The 19,237-nt window shown below is 34.1% G+C and overlaps 2 protein-coding genes across 2 annotated transcripts; one reads left to right on the top strand and one right to left on the bottom strand.

Moving 5' to 3' along the window:
- Positions 1-4,690: 4,690 nt before the first annotated feature.
- Positions 4,691-8,234, bottom strand: LOC115960374. The gene is made up of 2 exons (XM_031079245.1): positions 7,832-8,234; positions 4,691-6,475 (listed from the first exon to the last, which is right to left on the bottom strand). The coding sequence occupies exons 1-2, from the start codon at positions 7,922-7,924 to the stop codon at positions 5,066-5,068; spliced, it is 1,503 nt and encodes a 500-aa protein (XP_030935105.1). The 5' UTR covers positions 7,925-8,234; the 3' UTR covers positions 4,691-5,065.
- Positions 8,235-14,297: 6,063 nt separating this feature from the next.
- On the top strand, positions 14,298-18,772 carry LOC115962289 (sec-independent protein translocase protein TATB, chloroplastic). The gene is made up of 6 exons (XM_031081197.1): positions 14,298-14,669; positions 14,774-14,895; positions 15,925-15,984; positions 16,080-16,233; positions 18,191-18,334; positions 18,469-18,772. The coding sequence occupies exons 1-6, from the start codon at positions 14,438-14,440 to the stop codon at positions 18,549-18,551; spliced, it is 795 nt and encodes a 264-aa protein (XP_030937057.1). The 5' UTR covers positions 14,298-14,437; the 3' UTR covers positions 18,552-18,772.
- Positions 18,773-19,237: the final 465 nt, after the last annotated feature.

The following is a 19,237-nucleotide window of genomic DNA, read 5'->3' as shown; positions in this document are numbered from 1 at the left end:
GTCAAATGGATTTTAAAAGTGATGAAACGTCCTATATATGCATGAAATTAGAATATTAAATTCATAACATGTATTCATCCAAATATCATCACACGCTTCATTAGTATTTTTTGTCAATATAATAAAGGAATAAGTGTTATCCAATATTTAGTCAATGTTTATAATTAATCATATCCAACTAAATGTTTAAAAAATATTGTGGTTCCTACCATCCTTAATTAATTATACAAGTCTTGATTTAGTTATCAGACACGTATATCATTTTTCATGTTTTTTTTGGGAAAGATTTAAATCTCATAATCTTTTTCTATTAAATTGATAAATGATTCTATGTGGCTGTGGAGGTGGAACCTTATGAAAATGGAGGTGAAAGAGCAATGAAGGAGAGAGAAACATGTAGTGATGAGAAAGAGAGAGCAGAGAGAAAAATATACCTATTTTTGGGATTAGAGATAGGTATGGAATGTTATAAATAAGGATAATAAATGAGATCTTTATCAAAATATCAGTATTAATGAGTGCATTTTTTTTTACCGTTGTATCTACTTAAATCCAATGGTTTAAAAAATGTGTAATTTTTTAGGGTTACACCAGGTGTAATTTGAATCCAAAATTCGAGTCAAATCAAATGACTTGCACATTTTATTTACTCTCTAGCTATATATTCAAGCAACTGTTACAAGCAATTCTTATGATTCAATGGACAATATTTTCTTTACAAACCAATTTTGAATAACCTCTTCCAACCCATGGCAACTCATTAAACCTTCCACATGCATTGTTTGAATAAATCACATAATTCATATACGTAAATAGTTTTATCAATTGCCATATAGTGGGTTGGAGAAATCGAATTATATAAATGCGAGTAAACTTTTGCTGAAAATGAGCAAAACCCAATTCATACTCTTATAGCACAGCTCAACTGTATAAATAGGAGTACAACCTTGACTGAAAAAAAAAATACCAAAAAAAAAAAAAAAAAAAAAAAAAACAAACTAACAAACGAACGAACGAAGAAGAAGGAGAGAGAGAGAGAAGAGGCTATGAATATGTGATTTTTGAAGGTGATTCCTCCAGTATTATTTCAGCCACTGAAGAAGACCCCATGAAGTTCATAGCAGTGGTCCATCCAACCCATCATGGTTACAGTTCAGCCCGTTGGGCAGCCCATTATAAGCAGTAGGGCCTACCTTCAAGTTGTCTTTTTAGCCTAGTAAAGAGATGGGTTGGGCCTTCTGTTCCTTTTGGTTAAATTCTCTTTGAATAAAATTATTTTTATTCAATGAATAAATAAATTATATCATATATTATATAATAAAACTTGTATCCTAAATGTGGTTGCATCAAATGAATTACGGTGTGAATTTCAATTAGCTTAACTGGTAAAGTTTCTGATAGTTGAATAAGAGATTTAGAGTTCAATCACCGCCTACACTAAAAACCAATTGGTGTTTTAGTCTGGTGATAAATAAATAAAAGAGGATTACAGTGTCATTTCTTCTTTAGACATGAGTTTTATGACTAGTTTTTTTTTTTTTTTTTTTTTTTTCAAACAATAATATCTAAACCTCTTCAAATATCTAATTATTCCTTCAAGAATATGTAGTCCCCCGCCATTTTGATAATTAAAGAGCCCAACCTCTAGACTTTTTAATCTCTTTAAGCATGAACTCAAGGAACAACACACGTATGACAAAGAACATAGGCTCGAACCTATTAAGTCAAGTTGAAGGGAATGAGCTCAAAGGACCAAGGGCTAGTTACTCTAATATGAGGAATTGTTACCCTTGTTATGACTTATGAGAATCGAGGGTTACATGATACCCCTGTTGTGAGAATCAAGGGTTACATGCCCATAATCTTAGTCATAATGGAGGCAGGTATGCCCCCTCATTATAGGTCCATTATGTCTTGACAACAAAATGTCTAAAATCCAAGAACTCCAGTAGAGCGTACCTTTAAAATAGAAATCCTAATCAAGAATAGTTGTTAACAAAAAAAAATAGGCCAATGCCACGTGGACAGTCATTTTATCCATTTATTTACACACTTAAAATTTATTATTCTGAATAGCAAAAAGTTCCTCACCGCACCAAAAAAAAAAAAAAAGAGTATTTATTTAGTTAATTGTACTCTGGTTGAAACTCTATTACCAAAATTACATAAATACAGATAGGTTTTTTTTTTTTTAAGTTGCAAAAAGTTTAAATTACTATTTTGATTAAAATTCTATTACTACAATTTTTTTAATAGAATGTTTAAACTTTTAGTAGTATTTTGAAGCTTTTTTATTACATTCACAGTTATTAAGGTGATTTTTTATATGACTATTTACTGTTCATTTTGATGATATTTGCAAAAAAAATTCTTTATTTTACATAAGATTTTTTTTTTTTTTTTTTTTTTTTTTTTTTTTTGCACAAGGAAGGATTCAGTCATATTGAGGGTCACCCCATTAAGAATTTTACTAACCCATATAGACATAGTAATAGTAAATAAATAAAATTTAGTAGCACACATAATTTGCATGATTTGCATCCTATACCTCTTGAGATATTCTTTGTTTGTTTGTTATATTATCTTCTTGTTTAAGAAGAAGAGCCCAATTTCAAGATCTACTCCTACATGCTCCCCCCTCAGACCTGAGGCATCTACCATTCTTTGGGCTATCCAGTTTGCTAAAGTTGAAAAATGGCCATGCATAGTCATTGAAGGAAACGTGAAAAATTGTTTTGATCCTTTATCCCACTCGCCAACCATCCCAGGGTTAGGAGAGATTGTAATTCAGCAGCTCACGCTGCTTCAAAGCTCTCCCTTTCATCTTCTAATTCATTTTCTTTTAATAACCTCAGTCTTTCAAATGTCTTAAGGACAATTTTTGTAGTTGACTGTGTGCCCCGTATCCATTTGATATATATATATATATATATATATATTGAAGTTGATCAAAAAAAAAAAAAAAAAAGCCCAATTTTGTTGGGTCACAGCCTGTGTTCTTCAATTGTGATTGTAATTTTGTTACAGAAAAGTAGGTAGGGCAGTATGGCAGGGACATGAAGTTTGGCGGTTACCTAACAAAACATTTATATTGCTTATCCTTAGCCATAGCCAGTATTAAAAGTGCTGGCATCAACCATGAATGGCAAATATAATGATAAGTTACCCTACATTTGCACCAATGAACTCTATGCCCTACATATTTAAGACACTTTGAAACAATATATTTTTGAAACCAACCTTCTATCCCTACCAACATTGCAGTTTCAGCTTCAGGTACAAGGGGTGAAACATGTAATAATGTAACCAAAAACTTTAATGCTTTATTAGAGTACTAAACTAACATCATTCATAGGAAAGGCTCTTGATTTTCTTTCTCTTTTAAAGTTTTTAACATCATATGGCATCATGTATATAAGATTTGTAAAAAAATAATGAAAATTTACCTTACAATATTGAATAATCAAAGATTTATTAATTTTATATAAAAGATTTATTGAATGTGAGTTGAACATATGTATTGTCATTTTAATTTAAATTTATTCAATTTTATCTTCAAGATCCCTAAACTTTTCTTGGAGGGTGGAGGAGCTCATAATTTTATTTTATTTTTTGTGGAAGCCAGAAAAAAAATAAAAAATAAAAAAATAAAAAAATAAAAAATAAAAAAATTTACTTGTATTAAACTATTAACATTTTATATGAGTCCCGTTAGTTAATAAGTGCCTAAAAGTAGTGATTAAGATTAAGTTTTTTATTATAATCGATTAGTTTTTCGGCAGTTTAATCAATTAAAGAAATATATTTGTTTTCCTAATGCATTAAGACCCATTAGATTCTTCCTTAACGGAATGAGACAGGTTTTTCAAGGTAATGGGCCCAACCTTGAACCTAGTTCCATCCATGTACATTGTACACTAGGGGTAGTGGTACTTCAAAAGAAACATAGAACAGTGCTGGTACAAGTCTTGCAGGACAAGGCGTGCGGCTGTCGGCGTGTGATGCCAGCCCTTTTAAGTCCAGTGTATGGCTGTGTTTGCTGCAAAATTGTGCTTATTAAAAGCATAAAAGCTGCAGGAGCGAATTCAGAGCTTTTTGCTGAATAGGTTTATTATATAGATATATCTCGTCTCGACCAGATTCCTGCATGCTCTGAATAAGTAGTTACAGCCTCAACAACAATAAACCTGGGTAGTTGCATTGCATACTGTGAAGACATAACTTTGAAGCAGGGCCAACTAACATATCAGGGCTCCTGTCCTTTTGTCTGTAGGACATTTGAACAGACTCTAATGTCACAATTCACAACCCTACAATACAACGAGGATGGTCTTCTTCATAGCCCATTTTGCTTGTAGCACATTGGCATTATGCAACAATCTAATGGCAGATGGATAGCCAAGAGATGCCTAATTGGATTGATGAATACAGAACATAGAGGGAAGATATATCAATGAAATCAGAACTGTCCTAATAATCAGATACATCACAACTGCTCCTGGACATGAGCATAAATTGCTTAGCCTGTCGAGGGTAAATGCCCTTGAATCACTTTATAATTGGTTCTGACGGGTGGGATCAATTGCCCTAAGGTTATTGGTTAGAGGTGAGCCCAAAGGGCTCTTCTTAAGATAGGTTCCCTTGTTATTAAAAAAAAAAAAAAAAAAAAAAAAAAAAAAAAAAAAAAAAATTGTGGAAGAATGATATTTCTTATTATTACAGATGACAAGAAACAATAATCCACAACATAATACCTATATGTGAATGCTCTTTCTTGTATACATGAGGTAAAAAAACACTAAAAAGAATGATCTATCAGTACCCATACTAATAATCCCAACAAACTATTTCCTCTCTGCATTGTCTCTAGAGTCACAAGGGAATTGAAAACATAAGTCTCACCTCTGCCAACAAATCGTCTATCAATCATTTTCTCCCTGGCTTGCCAAACTATGTTTTCCACTCACTGTTACCATCAGATTTACATCCAGATGAATTAGTGATTTGAGCATCATAGAACTATCTCAAAGTTGTAGAGGTTAAGCCTTGCTGCATCAATTGAATGTCAGCTGACCCCTGGTTGCAGCATTGGGAAGAAAGCCCAGTTGCTGCCAGGCCTAGCTTCCTTCCCTGATACCTTTTCATTTGCCCACCACTCAGAGCCAATGGTGGGCTTATCAGACACTTCTCCTTTTGTGTTGTCAAAATTGAACTCTTTGATTGATCCAAGAGAAACAGAACGATGCTTCCGATAGCTCTGCTCCTCCCCTTCCTCTGAAGCTTTTTCAGGTGTTTCACTGGATGTTTCACTAATAGGCAACTCACAACAATTGTTGGTGTCTGTTTTTATCCCTTCTCTATCAGTTGGGGCTTCTGCAACTATATCATGTAAAGATTCTGATGCGTTTCTAATAGATGCTGCTGATTTATTTGCAAGACAGCGTGCAACATCTTCCCCTGTCAACTCAAATGATACTCTGTGATCAATTATAGTTCCATTATTTTGACATCCATTCCCTAAGTTGGTGAGGGATACACTTTCAGAAATCTGGTTCTCCAAAAGGTAACTGTCTCGTGAGGCAGGGCCCATAACATCAGGCGTCAAAGATCCAGAACCCAACCTCGAGCCCAACCCCACACCATCTGGTGTCATAGATCCAGAGTTTAACCTTGAACCCAACCCCATACCATCCGGAGTCAAAGATCCAGAGCCTAGCCTTGAACCGAGCCCCACACCATCCGGGGTCAAAGATCCAGAACCTAGCCTTGAACCCCATTTACGAGCTGAAAAATGATCAAAGCCCAAGAGTTTGGGAGACTCCCCCATGCGGAGCTCTAGAATAGGGCGTCTATCAGGGAAAGGAGTTGATGTTCCAGAATTCGAGATTGCTGACCCAGGTGATATTAAGTAGCCACCTGGGCTTCCTGGGTACTGTTGATAAGGCTGGAATTCATAATAGGATAATGCAAACTTCTGATTAGTCCCACTGTTTCTACGACTGCGGTCAAGTGAAGACGTTAGCAGTTGAGCAAATGGCACTTCAGGAGATGAAGGTGTTGTCTGATGCACAGATTCAGGAGGGGGAGTGAAAGGAGCAGTAGATGGTTCGGTCGTTAATGTAGATAATACAGGGGGTGAGACTAATTGTGTCTCGTATGCATAAGGGCCTATGGTATAATTGGATGCAGTTCCACCTGGTGAATAGGCGTTGACAGAAAGAGAAGTGAGAGACAGGAATTTGGCAGGTGATTGGGAAGCAGATGGAGGATCTGACTGTAGGAAGGATGCAGGAGAAGAGGGAGGGGCAATGAAGGGTAGTACAATGGCAGTTGGGGGGGTTGGGTTTTCATTAGCAGGCACAGCAGCTCCAGATACCACTGGCTCAGGACCAAGGACAGCATGGCTTATTCGCTTGCTGCTCTTCTGAGATCCAAAGCACCAATATAGGCTCCAGCAGCTTCCCCATCTTCTTTTCTGTAAAATAAAAAACAAATTTTGAATTACTACGAGTTTAAATGAAACATAAATATCGTTTCTTCTATGGTTTGTAAGACCCACAATCATTCAGTACACAACAGTAGAGACCAAAAGAGGGAAACCCAGCTAGACTCACCTAGTGAACTTCAATAAAAGATGTCACACATACAAAATTTTGCACACTTGGGTGTGTGTGTGCATATACACAACAAGAGTAGTTTGATGCACCAGTGGCACAGATACAACCCTCAGTCCCTCACTACAATTTTAAGCACAGATCCAACCCTCTTCATCATTGTGTTGGACATTCAATACCAACTTTAAATAATTTCAGCATTTGGCCCATTCAATCAAGCCAAAATCATCATCAAATGCAAATTAAGCAACCCTATATCATTGCAATTTGAATGAAAATTTAATTCCACTTAACATATAGGAATGTTTGACAATTTCTTCCAATATACCATACCTAGAGTATGATATGTGAATTTCACACACACAACCGTACAGGTTTCAATTGAAGTCCTGGATCATCAAAACATTATTACTTTTCTAAAACCAAATGCGCAATGTGTGTCACATAAAAATTATAGTCATATCACCTTTAAAAAAAAATTGCAATCTAATCAATAGAATGCACAGAACAGGAATTGCACAACGACAACTCGATCAAATTTCTTGAACCATAAGGAATGTTACCGTACAAAGATTGATTTTAATTTCTAAAAAAAAAAAAAAAAAAAAGGAGAGAATTTCACAATTTATACTTATCATTTCCTGAGCAAACCAAGAAACCCACCTAACAGAATCAAATTTTTGTCTTTAAAAAATATTCTTCATTTTCCTTTCCCTTGGTTTCTCAGCATCCAAGCAAATTGAATGATTAACATAAAAATATACCATATATTTATCCAAAAGTAATTTCAAAAAAGCATTAAAATTTATAATCCTGTGCACTATATAAGAACTGGGATTTTACTAAAACCTTTAATTAATTGGATCTTACTTAACTAATCAACTTAATTTTGAGATAGAAACAACTAAACAAGCGTTAGATCCAACTTCCCGTACAATTTTTCATCTCACCCGCCAAATAAAACTATAATAAACATGAAATGAACTAATCCTAACAACCTTTTTTCCCTAGAAAAAGATTCTCTACCTTTCTTGCATTTTCCCACCGGCCAAACAGAACAAACAATTGAAGAAACCAGCAAAAAGAATCACAGAAAATCAAACCAACACGAAAAAAAAAGTATAAATCTCTTTCGTTTTCCTCAATTTTCTCAGCTCCCAAACACAGGAAAAGGACCAAAAAAGAAAAAGAAAAAAAGCAATCAAAATTTAACTTACTGAATAAGTGGTGGGCTGGACACGAGTCTCGGCGGAGACGATAGCTGTGGCAGCGGCGTTTATAGTCTCGACGCTGTTATTCACGCTTCTCATCCTCGATTCACGATCCGAATCCAGCTTTTCCAATTTCCAAAAAAACAAAGCTCTGCTTTTTGGAACAGCAACAACAACAACTTTCACGGCGACTGGATTTTCCGGCGAGATTTGAGAACATAGAGCTTAGTTTTTGATCTGGCAGAACAAAATTAAAAATTAAAAAACAGAGAGAGATAGAGAGAGCACGAAACGGTCACTACTCTCACTGCTATTATATAAAAAACCAAGAAATCAAAACTCAGAGTCTCTCTCTCTCTCTCTCTTTCTTTCTCTGTCTGTGTGTGTGTGTGAAGTATGTATGTGTGTATGTGTGGACTATTGGTTTGGTTTTATTCTCCGGTTTCCTCCATTTTTGCGCTAAATCGTGACCACGTCATCATGAAAGGATAATTGGGTCCCATCAAAATTATTGTTTTTTATGTTCCCATTTTTTCTGATTCTTTCTAACTTTTTATTACTGCTACATCATTCTATCTACCCTTTTTTTTTTAATCATTCCATGAGTTTTTTTTTTTTTTTTGGTTACTATTTGTAACTTGCAAGTTAAAAAAAAAAAAAAAAGGATTTTTATTTGGTGGTTTGTGTAATTGTTCTATCTTCCGTCCTAAATTGTTGGGCATCTATTTTAATTTGGGATGTCCAAAAAAGAAGTCGTTTTTTTCGAAATTGGTAAATAAAATCTTTATCTTATTATTTACTTTATTTAAAAAGTTAATATCATTTTAAACTTTTCAAGCTATTTTTGTCCTTTTATGATTTGTTTTAGTTTTTGTATTTTTATTTAGAAATTTGTAATTTTTAAACGCATCATTAATTTTTATATGTTTATTAGCAAAGCAGACAATAGTAAGAATAAATTGACAGAATATTTTGAAGATACAAATGAAAAAAAACAATAATTTATCTGGAATGAATATGATATAATTCACTCAAATTTAATGGATTTAATTTATATTTTAGCCAAAAAAAAATCCATATTAAATCTCCTAAAATTAGAGTGAAAATAAAATTTTGAGTTATTTTCAGTACTATTATGCATTAAAAAAGACACGAATATGACATATATCCTAAAATAACAATATCCTAACTTATTTTTATTTCTAGTGCTTTGGAAAGAAATACAAACTCGACATATATGTTAAAATGATATTATTTTAATCGAATGCATAGAATTATTGGATTAACGCGTCATTTCTCAGACAATGAGACATGTTAGATGGGAATACGCTCGACCTAACATTTTCCTTTGAGAAAGGGGAGTTGTCTGCTTTCTCTCTCTCTCTCTCTCTCTGCACCAATTTTTTTTTTTTTTTTTGAAATCTGCAATTATTTAAATCTTTTTTAAAGTCAAACATCCAATAACAAAGATTTGTTGCATAAGTAGCATCGTCGTGGGTTTCATTAAAGATAATCATGCTTTTTAGCCTTATAGTAATCAGTAGATGTATTGACTGAATTGCCCATAAGTTGGTCTCAAATTTGCCCATGATGCCACTAAATAAAAGTTTTGACTGTGGCCTTTTTAAAGTTTTAAACGTTAGAAAAGAAAAAAAAGGACTTTAATGGCAAAAACCAAACGAGAGGTGGGTGTGGGTGCATGTGAGATTCCCGTGACTTAATTGTTGTTATTTACTCTATATTCCTGTTTTTTCTGAACGTTGTAGCTCAAAACACACGACTCTCGTGACAACATATTAATGGGGTGGCATCCCATTTATTAGTACTTGTATGTCAATATATGCTGCTGAGTAACGTTGATATTAACAACAATATTTTCAACACAATTATTCTCGAATTAAATTTCACAACTTATTGACATGTACGATTATGAGTGGTTGATAAAAAATAGTGGGTTATACTGATACAAGTCAATAATGGGTAAAAGATATTGACCAATCATAGTCGCAAAATTTAACAAATTTTAAAATTGAGTGTGCTTTCGCCTGCAATTTTTTTTTTTAACTGTAAATTTAGAGGATAGTCAATGAAACATTTTGTTTATTCTCATAATCTAAAAATAATTTTTATATATTTTAGAATTTTAAGGAAACTTCCATATATTTTAGGGCAATCTACATTTATGATATTGATAAATAGATTTCAGTTCTTGATTTGGAAAAAGTGAGTATACCACGATTAGAAAAGGACACTAATGCCTAGAAATGGCTCGACCAAATTGACAAGAGAGTTTAAGTAGAAAAAAATCAAACCATGGACAATATAAGCTTAGTGAGTTCGAGTATTGGGGCCCAAACAGATAATAAGATGATCTCAAAAAAAAACTCAAGCATTCTGACAAGTATGATAACCAGTATTAAGGGCTAAGTACCAAGTTTGGAGAGCAACAATTACATACACCAAGAATCAGCTGAATCACATACATTATGGTGGGTGTTATGGCCATCATTTAATGCCCATTAAAACCATAATGAAACAATGACTAGAGACAAGAAATTGTACAAATGAATGAACTCTCATCAAGGATAAGTACGAGACTACTTTCATTTCACCAAATTATTTCTTCTTATTCGTAACTTTTCTGACTTAGGCATGAAAGCTATTAGGCTAGTACCACACCAGTACCTCCAAATTTAATTCATTTAAAGTAGGTATTTATTCAATAAGTCAACCATTTAACTAATGGTTAATCAAAAATAGAAACGTTACGTTCACTATATTTTCACAATAAATATCACCTAGGAAGCAAGATTAGACTTTTATTTGAATTAAGGATTTTTTTTTTCCAATATCATCTTTGTCGTATAAAAAAAAAATGATGAAGAATAAGTAATTGGAGAGCCAAACAACCTAGCCAAAAAAAAAGGGAGTGCCAAACATGTGGAGAAAATAAGACCATGAATTATTTGTAGTTTTGTACACATATATTTCAGTAGTTCAGCTTTCAATTTCTACCCAAAAAGTCACCTGTGTCGGTAAGGCATTGGTAATTTTTATTTTTTTTATTTTTTATGCTAAAAGAAAAAGTTTAGATAAAGGAAGGTTACCGCATACCAGAGAGGCAATCGTAGACCTCAAAAAAAATTTACATTGGACTAATAAATTGCTCACCAAAAGAAGACTGTTAGTAGCGAGACTCGAATCTAGACTTTTTGAATAGAGTATTCGAACCTTACCAACTGAACCAATCCCGTTGGCAGCATTGATAAATCAAATACCTAATTGGTACTCTCAAAGTCCCATGGCATATAAATAGTGAAGAACGAGGGGTGTTTCAGTCCAAAAAGTATGTTTCCTGTTCTTTTTAACTGTTGTTGCTTTTTTACAGCACAAAGAGCAAAGCAACCTTTTTTTTTCTTTTTTTTTCAAAGTAGTGCACGTGTGCAGTTCCACTTTGTGTTGTTTTTGATGGATTTTTGTGCGCACCCCTCGTGCGTAAGATGGTGACAGTCCTTTTTAGCTCTTAAACTAAAAATAAAAATAAAAACTTTCTTTCCTTTCTTCTTTTACACGAGTGGTTCCCCCTCTACTACCCATTATCCTTTTGCTTTCTGATAATGATATCCTAACACACCCAGACTCTCTCTCTCTCTCTCTCTCTCTCTCTCTCTCAGAGTCTCTCCCTTTTCTTTTCTTTCTCAAAAGGAACTTTGTTGCTGAACTTCTACCTTTTTAACCTTTCCATGAGTGTTTGATTATTCTTAGCTTTTTAACCTTTTATGTATCTTTTAGTTGATTTTGGACTAGCTCAGAAATCAGAATTATCATCATGATTCACTTTTCTAGACCCGGTCTTGGTAACAAATGTTGGTTTAAAAAGGCTCTTTAAAGTAAAGTTATCAGTTATCCTATCCAACTCCCAATTTTTCTTTAATAAATAATTTATTTACCCCATTAAAAAAAAAAGGTTATCTACCGCATTAAAAAGCTTTATTAGAAATTTCTACCTCTAGGACATGTTAGGATGACTTGAGTTAAATTGTTCAATTGGAAAAATATCGAATGTGTCAATCTCATAAAATCCATGCCTTACTAGAATACATGAAACCCACATATAAGTGAAACATGAGTTTCATGAGATTGGCATAGGAGACACTTTTTTGTCTTAACTCTCTCTCTCTCTCTCTCTCTCTCTCTCTGCTTATAATTGATAATTAATGTTTGATATTGATGAGATTCTCTCTCTTAGCTTATTATTGATAATTAATTTCTAATATTGATGGGATTCTAATATATTAATATTATTAGGAGTAATTACTAATTAGTAGATTCACTTTATTTAACATGATGCATATGTTCCTTGAATTGTTATGTTAAAAATAAAATAAAAATAAAAAATAAAAAAGCTGTTTGATTCATGATGATTCACCTTTTTAGTTTTATCTAAAATAACACATAGAAAATTAGGTTGGTAGCCATTTTGGCCTAGGACATTCCATTTTCATCTTTGTGATCATGAAACTCCCTCAACTTTCACTAAAAATAAAAAAATAAAAACCAAAAAAACAAAAAAGATTAAAAGAAAAAAAAAAACACCTAACTACCTTTATTGTTGGGTCCACTGGAGGCTACTAGATACTTCACAAGATGAACCTGTCATGGGGTGGCTTAGTGTGATTATGGTCCTACAATGCAAAGAGCTAAACCAGCACACCACATGTTCAAGTTTATCAAGTAGGTGGGGGTTGATTTCAGATTTATAGTCAATATATGAACCAGAAAATATTCAGCTACTAAGAATATTGCTTCAAGATCCCTCATATATAGTCCTGTGATGATAAAATCAAAATGCTAGGTTCACACTTGTATACAGTATAAGCAAAGTTCAAGCATCTCAGGCATATTGTAGACAACCCATCTTAATCAAGGCCTTAAGGATAAAAAGTGCACGATTTGTGGGGTTGATCAAGCACTCATTGTTCAATTGGCCCCGCCTATTTTTTTGTTCACGAGAAATTGGGGGAAAAAAATACAAATTATAAAAATAAAAAAAATAAAATATTTGAACTTAGATTGACAGCAAAAGCATTCCAATGATAAATCTTTTGCAAAACTTTTTTGTTATTTAGCGTTTTACAGTTTCTATAGGCACTAATATATTACCTATCCGCCAAACAATTTGTGATAGGTCAGAGGACCATGTTCAATATTTTCTTATATTTGTATATATAGAAGGATAAAAATAGTAAAAGATAATGATGAGACTTAAACTCTGTATATTTGCTATAGTCTACATACCAGTATCTTTAAACACTGTAAATTAACACATGATCTCTCACCTCTCCCTTTCTCACCATCTATTATCTTAAAAAAAAAATTAAATTAAATCTTGGAATAGAACATCACTTCGGTATAACATAAGAATAACAAAAGGGAAGAAGAAAAAGATTTAACTTTATAGAAATCATTTACCATTGATGAGGTGATTGGGCCATTGTACTTGCCCATTGTCAGTCCATAACCAGTATAGTATCTATTAACATAACTACCTTATAGGACTTCACCAGTCCAGTTCATAACCAGCCCAATATTGATTAACCCATTTCAGAATGATTCTGGGATAGAATAGCCCTCCCCAGCCATTTAACGCATTAAGGGCCCAAGTTTAGGCCATTTTAGACCACTCACCACCATACAATTATCCAGCACAAAAAAAAAAAAAAAAAAAAAAAAGATACCCCCACAAGGTTTTCTTGATAAAAAATTTTCTTTAATTTTTTCAGTGGGCTTTTCCTCTCAGAATGATTCTGGGATAGAATAGCCCTCCCCAGCCATTTAACGCATTAAGGGCCCAAGTTTAGGCCATTTTAGACCACTCACCACCATACAAAGATACCCCCACAAGCACCACCAGGCCTTGTAGCCTAGTGTTACCCGGTTCTCCTTGTAACCATTAGCGCGGGATTTTATCCCACGCAATAAACAATTATCCAGCACAAAAAAAAAAAAAAAAAAAAAAGGATACCCCCACAAGGTTTTCTTGATAAAAAATTTTCTTTAATTTTTTCAGTGGGCTTTTCCTCTCTCTCGTCCACTTTCATGTTTTTAACATAGAGATTACCTTTTAAAATGTATACATCAACGTATTAATTGTAAATATTATATAAAATAGTGGATGTAAAATGAGTGTAAGAGGATATTTTCTCATTTTTAATTGTTGTTTAAAACTTTGAATCTTAACTTATAACTTAATTGATACCTTACGGTGTTTTTCAAAAGAGATATTCAAGATTGAAATTTTCTCTCCAAAACTATTGAATTATTGAAAAAAAGAAAAGAAAAAAATCTTAGTCAGCTGGGCTAGTCAGATAGATTTCACAGCCTAATGAGCTAGGACTTCTGGGTCACATGGTCAAAGCCCAATTCGCAGCCCCACTCCAATAAACAAAACACACAGTGACAGAGATGTCCAAAGAGTAATAGACTCCAAACAGCTTCTGTTCTTACTTTCCATGATGAAGATAATATTGGACTGCTTTCGAAGGCCATGACTCAAAGCCACATCAAAAATCAGATACTATAGTATAGTGTAAGAAGCAAATCAATTTTCAAATGACCACACACATGGTCATGGCCTCAGCAATTTGTACTCCCACATTCTCATCTTCATGTTTTACTACAAAATCAGCCATCTATACCTCATCTTCTTCTCTATTTTCACACCCCAAAACCCCAAAATTTCATCTTTCCGCATGGTTTCCTCCACTGGGTCTCGGTGTTTTCTCCCCATGGAGTGGTTTAAAGCATCTGGGTATCTCAATCACACCAAAGCCTCTCAAGTCAGGTACTTTTTCTCATCTGGGTTTGTGCTTTGTTTTCTCAAGTCAGTTGAATCCATTTGGAACGTGTGCTTTGCTTTCTTTTGAAATTGAAATGACGGTGGTGCAGATAGGAAAGGGAGATGTAAGGGTAAGGTGGTTTATGCATCTCTGTTTGGGGTTGGAGCACCTGAGGCTCTGGTCATTGGGGTGGTGGCTTTGTTGGTTTTTGGTCCTAAAGGTCTTGCTGAGGTGAGTTGTTTGTATAAAATTTAAAATTTCAGGTCTTACATTTGAGGGGTTACTAAACTGTTAATAGTCTACATAGTTGTATGTGATCTTTATTTGAATCAACCCAGTATTTATGATTTATGATTTTCCTTTTCTTTTTTTTCTTTTTGTTTGTTTTATGCAATTCTGCAAAAAAAAAAAAAAAACCAATTTGGTAGGTATTATGGTTATGGCCTTGTTCCCAATTACCATTTATATTCGTATAGTTACATCCCAGATTCTGAACAACAAAACAAGCCTTATAGGAAACACACCAAAGCTAGAATTCTATGCAACATTGTACTTTAATCCGTTGCCACTAAATCACTGTTAAAAGAAAATATGGCATTATAGGAGAGGCATATATAATTAGCTTCCCTGCTTCTTCCTTTATGCATTAGTACAGAATTTATGAGGACTATTGTATTCTTTTGTCTACTTCTTTTTGGGTGCTTTGTAGGTAAGGCATTAGTGATACCTTTCTTTTTTGATAATTAAGGTGTTAGTGATACCTTTCATACAAAGGATCTATACATGATGTCAAGAAACATATTTGTATTCTTTATTTATCAAAAAGACACACAAGGATTGAAGTTCGCATCATTACATGTACATTAGTAAAAAAACTGGGGGAAACTAGCTCTATTATACCAAAAAGTTGGGAAACTGGGGTTGCGGTTAGTGATAGCTGGGCTAATTGTAATTTTGGTGGTGCTCTTGATTCTCTGGATACAAATTTAAGTTGCATATTGGTTGAAGGAGATTTAGAATATTCATTGACTGTCATGGAATGCTTGCTTATATTACATGCTTGTCATGTTGTGCGATCTCTATATTTATTTTTCTGAGCACATTAGAACCTGGAGTGAGACTTGAGGAGTGACAAATTAAAATAATGCAGGTTCTGAGTGCCTAGACATGCTTGCATTTCTACTTCTTGTGTGTGTGTGTGTGTGTGTGCTTCTTTTGGATGATCTATTTGGTATCTCAATTTAAGTTAGCTAAATGCAGGTTGCTCGGAATTTGGGCAAAACTCTACGTGCATTCCAACCTACAATCAAAGAACTTCAGGTTGAAGCATTAAACATTTGGTTGAATTTGTCTTGATTACCTCACTCATGAGAAGCCTTGATTTTATTAGCGGTGCCCTCTTTATTCATATGTAGGAAGTTTCAAGGGAATTCAAGAGCACCCTTGAACGGGAGATTGGTCTTGATGACATTTCAACACAAAACACTAACAGTTCCATCAAACCCAGTGCTACATCAACCCCATCCTCCACTACCATCACTAAAGATTCTCAGACTGTAGTTGATCTGAGTGAGTAATTAAGTCATTCAACATCTACGTTACATTAAATTTATATTGTTTTATTGTTAATTGAGCCCTTATTTAATTTTCATAGTAGTACCATTTCATATGAACCTGAAATATACAAAAATACTTGTTAGAAAAGATGCCAGCATTGGCTGGTTTCCTATCTATGCAGAAATGGCAAATATGAGTGCTGACTGTGAAGCATGTTGTTGTCATTTTGGAAATTTAATTCTATAGAATCAATCAACTGGAGTTCAGATTTATGTTAATTGGGAACATTTCCCACTTTCCAAAGAAATTGATATATTATGTTAATTTTTGAGAGGTCCTTATATTTTGAAATTTAATATCTTTATAAGCCTATGTTCTGATGCCACAAGTTTTCATGTCAAATGTTTGTGAGCCCTTTGACAGAGGACTTACCATGATAGTTTGTGCCTACAGTATTTTTACTTGAGTATTAGGTTGCATGATTTATGTGTTTTAGGCAGAACATTTGCATTTGTCACCCAAAAAGAGCAATTTAGTGATTTTAAATGAAACATTAAATTGCTAAAAGGTGAGTAAGAGTTTTAACAAGTTTACTAGACCTCTAATGCGGAGCATAAGTAAGATTTAAGCTAATTATCAAAAAAAAAAAAAGGAAAGATCTAAGCGATTAATTTAACTAAAATACCAATTAGGAGAATGAGCATATTCAATGGCCATTCTAATTTATATATAGGTAAATAGTTATCAAGGTAAACCCTGTTCCTATCTAGAAAAATTCTCAAGTATGTGACGTCCATTCAAACCACATAGAATATTACTCGATAGGGAGCCAAATTTGTTTTTTTGATTTGCAGGGGTGGGGGTCTGATAAGCAGATATGTTCAAAACCTAAGAATTTTATCAACTTAACAGATGCTTCTAAAAATCATTAGAGGTCCTTCAACTGCCTTCCAAAATGAAACCTCTGACTATAATGCCTAAATTTTCAGATTCTCTCTTTTCCATCTTCTTCTTAATAAAAAACCTAAATGTCTTCCAGGTAGCATGTCAAGAACTGTCTCTCCAATAAGATTTTTATTTTTAAGTAGGGGAAAAAAGAAGAAGAAAAAAGGCTCAAGGTCACCCTACACCCTTTCTTATGGAGGGAGAAGGTACCATTTGAGCTAGAGCTCATTGACAGCTTTGATAAGAAGATTGAAGCTACTGCTTTGTAGAAGGCCACAAGAGAGGAAAGTGTAAAACTTTTGGTTTGTATTCTTGACTTCTAGTTGATGAGCCCCAACTTAGCCCAGCTGGGTCAAATATCTGATACTAAAAACTCTCTTATAGACCTATTTTGGTTAAACACAAAATACTGACTGTCTGATTATTCGGTGGTTTTCATTTGGGATCTTACTGATTTAGGCAGTTGAAACAGTATTTCACACTCCAGAATAATTCTTGTGTATAAAATACTTGATTGACAGTTGTTAGGATAGGAAACTGAATGATTGAGATATCTGCATGATCATGATAATCAAGTCTTAGAAAGATTTAAAAATTTTCTATCCATTTGAAATTTCATCACTATTGTATTATTTTGGCTAAATTACAAATCACACCCTCTAACTTTGCCTAGAATTCAACTCATTCCTCTTGTTAGTATCCATTAGAGGATTGAATTGAATGAAATTGAAGTTATAGGACTGAATTGAATTTTAGGCAAAGTTAGAGAGTGCAATTTGTAATTTAGCCTTTCCTTTTTTTAATGATTGCATATTATGTCATTTAACTTTTCTGCTTGTGTGACAAGTGTTCCACTGATCATTTAACTCATTGCGTTAGTTAATAATGATAATTCTAGTTCCATTTGAGATGCTTTTTGCTACTTCATATCCTCAAGACCAATCAGAAACTCCAACCTCCTTCCCCTACCCTCCTTTCCTTTTAAACAAATCTGACAGAACCATGTTATTCTCTAAAATGGCAGATAGTGATTCATCCCCAAAAAGAGCATACACCACTGAAGAGTACTTAAAGATCACAGAAGAGCAGCTAAAGGCATCTGCTGCCCAACAGCAGGGCCAGATACCTTCAGTAGAAGGCAATTTGGAAACTCAAAGCCAGCCCCAAGGTTAGTCATTCTTAAACAGCACACACGCACTCTCTCTCTCTCTCTCTCTCTCTCTCTCTCTCTCTCTCTCTCTCTCTCTCTCTGTATACACATGCGTTTCGATCTGTAATTTTATGTGTATAATTTGTTATCAGCTACCATTCGAGAAGCTGCCACCACAATGCCTCCACCTCAAAAGCCTGGAAGTGAGACATCAAACCTCAAAAAGGAGACATGAAACCTCAGGCTTTTCACAGTGAGACATGTAACTCCATGTATATGATGATAGGTGCAAAAAAGTGGGAAAAGTATATTTATTTATTTTTTGTTAATTGCAAGAGATTTAGAATTTCTATATTGGTTCAAGAGGACAGTCATGCACGAGTTCTAGGTGTTACTGAACTTGTAGTTTATGATTTTGTAGCTAAGTAGCTAAGAAATGCTAAATTTTGGAAATGAGTTGAGATTTTTTTTTTTTTTTCCCCCTCACAAAGCATAGTTGTGATCATTTAGAAATTTAAAATAAAATAAAATAAAAGAGCCAAGGGGTAAACAGTAAAGGAACTTGCGCATATGCTATGTGCACCATATAGTGTGTGCATTATTCAGCTGGGCGTATTGGCCCATCAGGGGTCTGCCTGGTGAGGCCTCCGTGACTAGGAGAAACAAATCTTAGAAACACAGAGATACACAACATATTTCCTATATATCTATCCATTCCTACCCTGCATCTTAGAGAAGGATTGTTGCGTGCGCCTTGAGAAGAGTACTAATGGTCTAATATCAACTCAGTTTCATGTAAATATATGCGCAGTTATCATGAATTTTGTTGAAAAAGGTTTCCAAAGGCACGAATTTGCTTTGTTCTTGAGTGATAACCATTCCAAATATGTTACTTCTCTGGTTGTGGTTGCCAACCAAATG

This window comes from Quercus lobata, chromosome 9, assembly GCF_001633185.2.
Source record: "Quercus lobata isolate SW786 chromosome 9, ValleyOak3.0 Primary Assembly, whole genome shotgun sequence".
Lineage (NCBI taxonomy): Eukaryota > Viridiplantae > Streptophyta > Magnoliopsida > Fagales > Fagaceae > Quercus > Quercus lobata.
This window is presented reverse-complemented; position numbering and strand designations above follow the sequence as displayed.

Excerpts from the sequence above, each read along its gene's own strand:
- LOC115960374 (XM_031079245.1), bottom strand. The coding sequence starts at position 7,924 with ATGAGAAGCGTGAATAACAGCGTCGAGACTATAAACGCCGCTGCCACA. Across the intron at positions 6,476-7,831 it reads TCCAGCCCACCACTTATTCA|AAAAGAAGATGGGGAAGCTG; the intron begins GTAAGTTAAATT and ends TTTATTTTACAG.
- LOC115962289 (XM_031081197.1), top strand. The coding sequence starts at position 14,438 with ATGACCACACACATGGTCATGGCCTCAGCAATTTGTACTCCCACATTC. Across the intron at positions 16,234-18,190 it reads TCAGACTGTAGTTGATCTGA|ATAGTGATTCATCCCCAAAA; the intron begins GTGAGTAATTAA and ends CTAAAATGGCAG. Across the intron at positions 18,335-18,468 it reads AACTCAAAGCCAGCCCCAAG|CTACCATTCGAGAAGCTGCC; the intron begins GTTAGTCATTCT and ends ATTTGTTATCAG.